Source organism: Budorcas taxicolor, chromosome 19 (genome assembly GCF_023091745.1).
Source record: "Budorcas taxicolor isolate Tak-1 chromosome 19, Takin1.1, whole genome shotgun sequence".
Taxonomy (NCBI): Eukaryota; Metazoa; Chordata; class Mammalia; order Artiodactyla; family Bovidae; genus Budorcas; species Budorcas taxicolor.
Window position 1 is genome coordinate 13,375,871 of NC_068928.1, and position 12,102 is coordinate 13,387,972.

At 44.8% G+C, this 12,102-nt stretch overlaps 1 protein-coding gene across 2 annotated transcripts in view; it reads right to left on the bottom strand.

The window, feature by feature from the left end:
• Positions 1-12,102, bottom strand: part of ACACA (acetyl-CoA carboxylase alpha) — a 240,065-nt gene that overhangs the window by 51,945 nt on the left and 176,018 nt on the right. For both annotated transcript variants that reach the window (XM_052657738.1, XM_052657739.1), the window contains exons 44-45: positions 11,288-11,408; positions 10,283-10,393 (exon numbers count right to left, since the gene is read on the bottom strand). In XM_052657738.1, coding sequence (XP_052513698.1) covers positions 10,283-10,393; positions 11,288-11,408 — 232 coding nt within the window. The remainder of the gene's footprint in view (positions 1-10,282; positions 10,394-11,287; positions 11,409-12,102) is intronic.

Below are 12,102 nucleotides of genomic sequence, written 5' to 3' on the forward strand. Positions count from 1 at the left end.
GGCTAGAATTAAGCTAGTAACTCTATATACTATAAAGTCATATCACATTAGGGTTGCTCTACTGAGCTGCATAAACCTGCTTTATCTGTTGAGAAGACATTTTATCAAAGGGTTAGACGGAAAATGAAGATACCCACAAGCTGATGATATGTTCCAACGGTCTTGACTTCCCATATTTGAATCTTATACTCTTGGTTAAATTCGGATGAGTTCCTTTCCTAAATAAACACTGATTTCTCACTTCCTCTTATGTGCAAACTATTTTAAAGGGCTTAAATTCTAGACTCTGAGACATTTAAACTATTAGGACCCAATCAAGAATAAACCAGAAAAACTCAAAGCCTGGGCATGGTAATTTGTATCAATCTAAACTGCTCTTAAAGCTTCTCCTTTCATAATTCAACACTCCTGATGGTGGACATTAGCTGATTAGACTGTGTGAAGGCAGCCGCTCTGAATGACAGGGGACACAGCCAGATCTGGATCCATGCACAGGGGACATTCCTGAGAATGATGAACAGTCAGTAGTCAGGTTTCTAAACAGTCTCGTTTCCTGCGTCTTTATCATATTCACACAGCAGTCTGTGCACAGCGAGGGACCAGGTCCGTCTTCGCCCCAGAAGACTGAAGTCCTTGCATTTCTAATCTACCACCGTGTGCAGTTCTTGCACTTTTAATTTATGAGTGTTTGGGGGGGACCTCTCTGACTTGGGAACATATTGGCTCGGTCTAATGCTTGGAGATTATTAAACTCGGAGCTATGCTCCACTATCAAGTCTACAGATCTTTTATTTAGAAGATATGGTGCTCTAAATGCACAAAGAGCTCCCTGTCACCTTCACATTAAAGCCCCTAGTGCCTGGTAAATGGAATTATATAGCTGTCATCTCCTTTCCCCAAAGTTTTAAGAGTACAATGGGCTCATTTTTTCACACTCCATCCCAGCTTCAGAACTAAGAGACCTACTTTGTATTGATTTAAGGTCTCAGAAATAAATAAACCTGCTTCACCGCTGTGATTCACAACAAATTCATGATACACTATTGCATGATATATTTCAAGTTCTGGCCCTGGCTCTCTTTTTCCTCTGGTGAGTGATGGGGGAGGTGGGAGGTAGTGGGGAGCTGCAGAGCTGACAGCCGGATGGTTATTGGAGATGGCTGCTGACTGCAAATCCAAGAACAGACACTGCTGGAGGAGTATGGGAATTTTTTTAAAACTGGGGGGCAGGGGTGAGAAGCTAATTTACTTGGGTTTCAGGCAGGGGTTGGGGGGAGAAGAAAGGTTAAGGGGAGAGGAGAGGGAGAGACACAACAGCAGAACTTTGACTGAACACTAATTTGCAAAGACAGAACGATGAACATGGCTGGAAAGAAAAGTGAAGAAAATCCATCCCAAGGAGGCATAACATCTAAATGACTGGGAAGATGAAGATGCTGAGCTGCTCTGCTGAGGGCACCAGGCCTTGGGGGGCACTTAGCTTGAGTTCAGGGACGATGTTTTATGACAGGCAGAACATGTACAGACCCTACACACCCCAGAACCTGTGAAGTGGAGGCATCTCTTGATTCCAAGACTCAGGGAGCATCCAGTCCTGGGGGCTGGATAGGATGCTCTGGAGAGAGGGCAGACATAGAGTGGAGGTCACACATATGTGTGAGCCAGAGACTGCTCCCTGAGCTGAGAGAGTGAGAAATTAGTATCCTGGTTTTGTGTGCCCGGGGGGCTTCAGAGTCCCTCAGTCTACATCACCCTACTGAGTCCTGAAACAAGTCCCACTAAACTAATTTAACTAGTATCTGAATATATAGCTCTCAAAAAGACCTATCTTTGGACTTCCCTGGTGGCCCAGTGGTTGCGAATCCACTGAATCCACTGCCAATGCAGGGGACTCAGGTTTGATCCCTGGTCTGGGAAGATCCACATGCTGCAAGGAGCAATTAAGACCAAGAGCCTCAACTCCTGATGCCTGTGTGCAGAGAGCTAGCACTCGGCAATAAGAGCAGCCACCGCGACGAGGAGCCCAAGCACCGCAGCTGGAGAGGGGCCCCCACTCTCCACAACTGGAGAAACCCCACGTGCAGCAACGAAGACCCAGTGCAGCAAAAAAAAAAAAAAAAAGACCCTATCTTCCAGTCCTGTATCACGACCTTGACTTTTGACAAGGCGGGTGATGGGAAGGCATAAAAGCCTGGGGGACAGCATGCAGCAGATCCCTAAGGTTCTAGAGAGTACTATTTCAGAGTGGTGAGTTTTAGCTGTTCCTCCAGTAATTACAACTCATTTCATATTTTCAGCTGGCCGGAATGTTATGAATCCAATTTCTTTGCTGTCTTTGAAGAGCATTTTCATCTTCACTACATTTGTTCTTGAGACAAGACGACTTTGAAAGCAAAAATACATGGGAAAGAGTTCGGTTCTATTCAGTTCTACAATAGGCCAGAGCATCAAACTGGAGTCACTTTGTTAATTTTGAACTACTATTTAAGAGGAATTAGTTTGTCTGTATAGAGAAACAGACTAGGAAGAACTTCATATAGATTAAATGGATTGGCTTAAAGAGTACTGAGTTGCCCTTCAGTCGAGTTTTTCAAGCATCACTGAATGACTATTTGGTAATGGAGTTACAGCAGAAATTCAAACAACAGTTGGGTAGTGGGACTTTGAAGGATCCTTTTGCTTCCAGCAATAATTCTAGGACCACTTGTCCTCATCATCAACTACATCATCACCATCACCACATGGCACTTAACTCTTCTGTAATATGGAAAAAAAAATTTTTAACTGTTATGCTCTATAACTCCCATTCTGAACCTTGCTAACACATAGTAATTTATGTATCACTAGTATGTAATCGCACTAACACAGAATTCTCTCACATGTAGTCACTTTTTTAGACTCCCCACCAGTGCCCCAATCTATTCTCTCCCTGCCCCAACCTAACACAGCTCCCTGGCTACAAGCCAAGACACATCTTCATAGCATAAGAGAGTACTAGAAATTAAAAAGAATTTAACATTCAGAGACCCTCTGGTCTTCACCTTAAGATAGGAAATGTATTTTACATAGAGGAAAGTGAGCCCCAAAGAGACAAGAAACCAAAGTTGCTTTGGGCTAGTTGCTTTGCTAGTACATGGCAAGGAGAGGAATAAAAAAAAAAAAATTTGTTTGCTTTTTCTTAGGAAAAAAGTCTGAGGGACTTCCCTGGTGATGGTTAAGAATCTGCCTTGCAATGCAGTGGGGTCCATCCCTGGTTGGGGAACTAAGATCTCATGTGCCGAGGAGCAACTAATAAGCCCAAGCACCACAATTTAGAGGATCCAAACTCTGCCATGAAGATCTTGCGTGCTCCAAGATTCCATGCAGCCAAAGAAATAATAAATAAATAATTTTTAAAAACTGTAAAGGCTCTGATAGGCTTCCCAGGTGGTGCTAGTGGTAAAAAACCCATCTGCCAATGCAGGAGACGTAAGAGACACAGGTTCAATCCCTGGGTTGTAAAGATGCCCTGGAGGAGGGCATGGCAACCCACTCCAGTATTCTTGCCTGGAGAATCCCATGGACAGAGGAGCCTGGTGGGCTATAGTCCATAGTGTTGCAGAGAGTCGGACACGACTGAGGGGGTCGCCAAGAGGGTCACAAAGAGTTGGACATAAGTGAATGACAAACATCAAAGGCTTTGAAACTTCAAAAAGTTTTAGCACATTTATAATAGGCTGTTGAACATGATCATTCCCGAGTCTCAATGCCCAGGCAGAGCCTCAGAACTCTGACTTCGTCTAGAAGCTCTAAGTGATGCTCGTGTGGGCTCTCCCATCCTGAGTCTCTAGGCCACCATGCTCACGCGGGCTCTCTTAGAGGGTCGGAGGCAGTGGATCCCTGAATGACAATTCTACCAGAGAGCGGGGAGCAGACTGCCGGCCAATTACCTCCGCGCACTCATGGCGTCAAACAGACCTGGTACAGTTTCCTACCAGACCCAAGGAACACTGGATGAGAAACTAAACAACTCCCCAGATGGGGTCAGGTGTGCCCCTATTTTACGTGTGCTCAGGGGGGAATGCTTGAAAACCAAAGGGATGGGCAACCTTTTCTGAGAGCTCATTCCTCATGCTAAAGAGCGGCTGACTCTGAGAGGAAGCTCACATGCCCTCTTTAGAAAGGAGACTGATCCCATCTGGAGCTTTGGAGAACAGGGCCTGTCTGTTGTGAAAATAGGTAGTTAGGGACTTTTAAAAATGCAAATTGCTGGACTGATCCTTAGAGTGATTATGGGCTATTGTAGCAACAAGTCCTTGGGGACCTGCGCAGACAGATGACTGACACATACACTACCCTATCAGGACCGGACACGGTGCCGCTGGCGTTAATGGCTTTCCAAAGTGTGTGATTGTCTTTAGATAACATCTATGGGGAAAGTCAATACGTGGATGTACTGCCACAGTGAGGACTGACATCTAACATTTTCTTAAAGGAATCTTTGCCTTCCAAGGGTCAGAAAGTAGAGAGAATGTTGTGTTTGTATTTCACTTCCACGTCTTAGATAAAGAGCTGCACTGAGACAGGCCCCTAAATGCATCTTAGGGAAGACGACAACAGTACCAGTGGATTACCTGTATTAACTCATTTAATCCTCACAAGAGCCTGTTACAAGCCTTGTTTTACGGTTAACACAACTGTGACCTGGAATGGTTAAGTACATTGTTCAAGGTTGCTCCACTCACAGTTGGCAGAGCCTGGATTCAAACCTGGCCAGTCTATTTCTTTCATTTATTTTTTGGTTTTACCATGAGGCTTGTGGGATCTTAGTTCTCTGGCCAGGGATGGAACCCCTACTCCCTGCATTGGGAGCTCTGAGCCTTAACCACTGGACCTCCAGGGAAGTCCCCAGTCTGCCTCTTTAAGTTACGTGACAGTTACAAGGCAGCCAGAGCTGAAGAACCATCCCTTCCTTTCTCAAGCCCCCATGGCTGACTCTCACGTTGTGCATCAGCGTCATGGGCAAGGATGGAGAATGCACAATGCAGGCTCCCGGCGCTACAAGCTCCTAGGAGGAGCTCTGATACTGTACCCCAAAGAGTCACATTTCATGTTGTACTGACACACAAATATATGTATTTGGAAACTGAGATCCAGTGAGGGCCTGATACCAAGTTTCAAAAGCAAGATTAGCAGAATTAGCCCCCCTACAGGCCTAACACATAGCCCTAGCCACACTCACCATATAATTTATTTTTTCTTGGCAGATCCAGTGGTACTAGGGACCTGTTCTCTCTAAAGGGAATGAGATTATTGGATATTTTTTCCTCCTTAATGCAGAAGCTTTAAAATGGTTTAGCATGAGAAAATCATACATCACCTCTTGAATGAATCTATCAGACCACTGGCAGATGCCTTACCTCCAGAGACAGTTACTGTCCAGAGGACAAGTCATAAACTGCAATTCTGATTTCTTGGTACAAGGAGAGAGCTTTTACCACATCTAGGCAGTGGACTGAGAACTGGCAGGCTCTAGTCTACATCCCTTATATTTCTAGGTCCTCCCAGCCTACTGACCTACATTACAGTAAACACAGAACAGAGCAAAGAGTGGAAGGAGAGGAAGTGGATCTGAAAGTCACTGCAAACGTCCAATGTCGCCTTGACTTAGGAGTTTATGACTCTACAAATTGTCACAGCCCATTAAGGGTCTTTTTTTCCAGTTTCCCAAGCATGCAAGCTGCTGCCTTTGCCAAGCCAGCCTGACTCCCTTCTGGCAGGTAGTCTTTCACGTCCATCAAGTCCGTCCTTACCACTCAGTGAGGTATTTTGAAGGATCTGCCCACCCACCATCTACTGTTTGAAGAACTGGGAACCCATGATCCACTACCTTGAGTGACATGAAAGAGCAGGCCCTTAGGAGCTTCTCTTACTAATGTTATCACTCTCATGACATTTGGACAAAAAGTAAAATGACCACTGGGACGTCCCTGATGGTCTAGCGGCTGAGAGTCCGCCTGCCAATGCAGGGAATACAGGTTCAATCCCTGGTCCAGGAAGATCCCACATGCCGAGGAGTCACTAAGCCACAACTACTGACCCCACGCACTGCAACGACTGAAGCCCTCTTGCCTAGAGCCAGTGCTCCGCAACAAGAGAAGCCACCGCAATGAGAAGCTCAAGCCCTACGACGAAGAGTAGCCCCTGTTTGCTGCAACTAGAGAAGGCCCATGCAGCAGTGAAGACCCAGTGCAGCTTAAAGTAAAATAAATAATATATAAAAAAAATAAAATGATCACACTACTTTCTCTTCTCAGGCCTTGTGGACACAGAGCCCAGGGAACTGAGCGCAGCTTAAATGAAACTCAGGGACGCGGAGGTTCATGTTCTGCTGCTAGTTCTAGTCTCTGTTGGTGGGACGAACAGACAAAGGTATTCTTCTACCTTCTGCTGTTTCCGTCTTCCCATCTGTAAAATGGCCCCCATGCCACCGGCCCACCCAGAAAGTAACAAGGAACCACACGGATGTTCTTAAGTTTCAAATAAAGTTATCCAGGCTGCCCCTATCACCAGCCCATCACCTTGAGTTCAAATGTCAACTCTGTTTCTGCGATGCTTAAGAAGACTGGATCCTGTATCTCTCCTCATCTGTGTAACATTCTGAATATTTCACACATAACTACAGGCAGCAAAGAACAAGGCATTCAAGGAATGAGGATGTACAAACACTCAGATGACAAGGACAGGGGATCAAAGTACACATGCGGGGAGCACTCTCTGGTTTTGGAAAACAAAAGACAGGATGGCAGAGGACGGAGCCGCTAAAAAAGATGTGTAAGTGAACAGTGAAATCACTGAAAGGAAGAGACAGGAAACCGTGGGGATGGTCATGTTTTATGTGCAGGTGACCACTGCCGGCTACAAAAAGAAATCCTTTAAAAGTAAGAGTCTTTGGAAGAGAGAGGTAGGAAGGGCTAAACTAATTAAAACCGGGTTGGCTAACGACGGGCAACACCACGTGGGTGCTGAGACGGAGTGCAGCCATAAAAGCTTGACGCAGACACGCAGTGTATTAGGTTGGGAATGTGTGTCTTTCCAGCTTCGTTTCTATTAAAGGAACAAACAATTTACATGTGGCTGCCTTACAGAAGTGTGATATGTGGAGTGTCAACCCTTTCTCTTCACACCCAACTGTGTGCAGTCAAAGCAGAGATGGGGTGGAGGGGGGCGGGGAGAGGGAGGAGAAGAGCAGGGAGAAAGAAAGTTTTTAAAAAAATCTCTGCCTCAGCAAAAGTTTTCATTAAAATTTTAGACAAATGATCCCTGTGTCCTTCTCCCTTGCTGCCTGGGGCTCCATGCTATTTCTATGCAAATAACAACCTCGTGGTTTATATCTTATTATTTCCACCGGAGCTGCAGCGACATGACCTGAGACGTGTAAGAGGTGGGGGGGTGGTGGGGAGGTGGAGTTAGAAAGGAGAGAGAAAGAGAGAAGAGGAGAGAGAGAGATGAAGTGGGTGTTCACTCAAGTGTGAAAAAAATACTGTCAGGAGTGCGCGTCAAGAACAAAAAAAAAAAATCGCAGGGATAACGTGTTTATTTCAGTACCACCCCCACCCCCCCACCCCCCCTCTGCAATCCAGCACCTTTTAAAATTCATTGGGCATCAGGCGATCATGCACAATCCATCTGCTTTCACTTTATCATTTGCATTTCATGCCTCCTGGCTTTTGATGTGCTGATACTTTGATGCAGTCAGGAGACGCGCATTATCATTATTTCAATTTTCAAAGGGGTCAACGGGATCGGCACTTGCACACACAGGTTTTTTTTTTCCCTACAACCTCGCCATGCGCCCCCTCCCTTCTGACTCTTTGCCCTAATGTTTAACATAAAGGATGAAGACTCAGAAAGGTAGGGGTCAAATGTTTACAGTCTAAAGGCTTGCGTCCACCACCTACATTTACACAGGTACACACGTATGACAGGGTAGATGGTCAGGGCTTAGGGAGGCTCCGCGGGGCTTCACACACACACAAAGACTTTCTCACACATGGAGACTCAGGGAAGCACACACACAGAGAGGGATCCAGACACAAAGACACAGAGACTAGCGCTCGGGCAGGAAGAGACATGCACTCAAAGTGACCTGGACACACGCCCAGTGGATGCGGGACAGACTCCTATAGAAGAAAAGGCAGGCGTGGAGAGCGATAGCGGCGCGCACAAAGACAGGATGTGCACAAGCAGGAAGGCGGAGGAGGCAGCCGGAGTATGTGGCCCCTGTCTAGTCCCCTTCTTCATACCTGAGAGGCACAGGGGCAGACAGGACATTTTAATGAATTTGCATGAAATCCGGGGTCTGCCAGCTCCATGTAAGAGGATAGAGAAGCAGTCAGGGCAGGGTTAGGTAACCCCTATAACTGATCACTCTCTTCAGCTACAAATGATCATATCCTTCCGGAAACAAGCATTGTAGGGTAAGTTACAGCTGCAGCTTCACTGTCTCTTCCCTACAACTAGACTTCTTCTTTAACCAGCGGCCCTGCAGGCTAAGAGGAAGATGAATATAATGAATTTGATCACAGCAATTCAACCAGATTTTAAGAAAACAAAACAAAACCCCTAATGCTTTCTTCGTAGCAAGATTGAAATTCAACTACCAAGCTTTCAGGAAAAAACAAACAAAACCCCCAGCAGCAGTGACAATAAAACAACAATGACAACACCTCTGCCTTTTGGAATAGTCTTTTGCTATCAGGGAAAAAATAAGAAACTTAAGTGTGACAAGGCACTTCAGAAATTAGCTCTTTGCTCAGGTAGGGGAACATTGTAGAAATGTAGGTGTCTTCGTTACACTGGATCCTCACAGATAATGGTATGTACAGGTCTCTTCAGCATGCATCAATATCTCATTCTAAGAAAAAGGATCCAAAAGAACAACTCTCTTTAAAAACCTAAGACTCTCAGCCAGTTTCATTCAGAGCAATAATCTCCCTCAGCAGAGACAGTTCACAATCTTTATTTCCAGGCTACTCTCTCAAGAAAGAGCAGGACATCCAAGCCGGCCTCTGTGAGCAGCACTCTGCTTTCCTTGGAGAGAAAGGCAAACCCAGAGAAGGATACAGAGTTCACATGGGTGCAGAGAGCAAGCTTATCACCTCACATCATTCTCATTTCTGGCGTCCCCCAAAGTTAACTAGACTGATGGCAGTGTCAACTTATTCTAAATGGGGATGATAGGCTGGGACACTGAATTCCAATCCTTCTACTTGAAAGTCAAGGCTGGATTAAAAAAAAAAAAAGTTTGTGCAAGTCTAATAAACAACTAACTTAGCACACACGTAATTCCGCAAATTCGATCCCCAAACCATGTTAAGAGAGAGGAAAAGGTGACGAAGTGCAGCACAGGCCAATGCTTTGTGCCAAGTTCCAGGTGCTTTTACCTCTGTTTCCTCATTTGAAGGTGGAAACTGCTACTTATCTTTGGCAGATAGAGAAAGATGAGAGGTTATGTGAGTTGTATGAGGTCAGCCAGCCAGCCTTAGACTATTACATATTCCTAGCTTTGGAGAGAAAATAATTTTCCTATGCCTGCAAAGAAGGGGGAACTACATGGTCCTTTGTATATGCAGGTATTCTTAGGTACTGAGGTCACTGTAAGAGTGAAAGCTATATATTTTTTCCCCTCTCTGGAAAAGCCACTATGCACTTGGATTGAACAGGCACAAGCATTTCTTTGGACGGGAAAGTGAACGTCCATGTCACACTCTTTTCTTAGCAATCCATCCATGCATCCACCCGCCCACTTCCCATTCAACATCCACCAAGTACTTCCTTACCTATAAGGGACCACGGCTTAAGTGTTCCTCTTCAGAGGTGCTTTCACAGTTTCTCAAAACATTAAAACCTGATACCCTTGCCATGTTCAGAGGATGTTTCATAGGTATAAGTCTCACACTGCTCGCTCACAGAGGACAGAAAGAGAGGGGGAGGGCAGAACAGACGCAGTCAATCTGATCTTTCTAGAAAGACATCAGAATGTAAACTCTTTGCAGCAGAAGTTATATATGGTTTGTTTGTTAACATATCCACAGGGCTTGGAATAGTGTCAGGCACACAGTAGGTACTCATAATACTCATTATGTCAAATGAATGAATAGGCAGAGAAGACGGAGAGAGGAGCAGAGACTGAGGAAGGCGTGAGCTGAATATCTTCCCCCACCAATCAAGACCTAGAATTAAGAATTCACAACAGTCTTGGAAAAGCTTCACACACTTCTCCCAAACCCTAGAAACTTACTTTGTTGAGGGCCCCAGCTCCTGTCAGGATTAAGTGAGAATTTTCGACCTGGATGGTTCTCTGTCCGAGTCGGACGAGGTAAGCCCCAATTCCAATGGCCCTGCACGTAACCTTAAAAACAGAATAAATTCGATGCGTCATATATTTATGTTCCCTCGCAAGCTGTCAGAATTAACCTATCAATATACAAAAAATTCACATGAACAGAAGCTAGGTTTTTTTTGTTTTTTTAGGAAATCTGTTTGGTTAAATGACAATACAAAAACACAATTTCCTGGTTAAAGCCAAGAAGGTACAGAATTCATTCAATGATTCAAGCAACAGTTAAAGAGTCTCAGACCCTTTACTTCTCTTACACTTTTGCCTGTTCCACAGATGTGTGGCATCCACACTAGAGGTATGAAAAAGGAAACTAGTTAAGAGGAAATGAAATTTAAGCTGTTAATACTGTGTAGAATATTTGAGAAATAACAAGTTAAACTAAAAGCTAACACAAGGTGCCAGTTTCATCTGGGGAATCCAATTATGTACATTACCCTATCGTCCTACTATTATACACAATTAAAATCAAACTGCAGATTTACAATTTTAAAGCAATGCTCCTGGGGCTTCCCTGGTGGCACAGATAGGAATCCGCCTGCCAGTGCAGGAGACATGAGTTCGATCCCTGGTCTGGGAAGATCCCACATGCCATGGGGCAACTAAGCCCGTGCTCCAGAGCCCAGGAAACTGCAAATACTGAAGCCTGCACACCCTCGAGCCCGTGGTCCACAACGAGAGAAGCCACCACAATGAGAATCCTGCACCGCAATTAGAGAGTAGCTCCCACTCGCTGCAAGTAGAGAGAAAAGCACGCTCAGCCACAAAGACCCAGCACAGCCAATAAATCAATTTTTTTTTTTAAAAGAAATGCTCCCATTTGAGACTGAACAGCAGTGATGGTGGCAAAAGCAAATCCTAGTCACAGCCAGCTCTCCAAAAATCTCACACTCGGCCAAGATTTACCAGGCTGATGGTGATGATCTCGTCGTAGGCCAAAGAGGATTCCCCAGCAATCATTCCAGACCCTCGAAGGTTCTCTGCTCCAAGCCCTTCTTCCTTCCCAATAATGTCAGTTATCTTGTACCTGGTGGATAGAGTCATGCCAAATTAGACAGGTTAAACACAGTAACAACAATCCATTAAGAGAATAACCACCATTAATATGCTTTTAAAAGCATACTGAACTCTTATATTTAACACCAGAGCTCTGTACATTTTTTTATACTCGTCATTCATATATCTTTCCTTCTTAGCTTGGTAGCTATTTTGTCTGGAAGCAACATGGTATAGCGGAAAGAGCAAAATCTGGAACTAAGCAGACAGGTTTAAATCCCTGCTCTGACACATACAGCAGCGCAACTCTAGGGATAAGGTAACTTGTGTAAGATGGGAATTAGAGTGTATCCTCTTCTGAGAGTTGAATTGAGTTAAATTAAGCAGCAATGAGAGGGTTTGACACATAGATGGCGCTCCAGTGTCAGAAGACCTCTTACTTTCTAGGACATGTATCTCTACAGTAAGCCACAGCCATTAAATCATTTTAGATGAATGTTACCTAGGAATTAAAAAAAAAAAAATCCAGAGGCACAGTGAGAACAATTTCTCAAGTTCCAAATCCTCTCCTTCCAAGACAAGGATGAAGGGAAGGTCAACACAGTGCATTCTATCCCTGCTCCTTGGCAAGCACCCAGTGTATATACGAGAGTTCCTGGCACAGTGCTCTGGAGGGGCACGGGGACTGTGTGTAAACGTGAAATGCTGGGCAAGTTGTCCAGAAA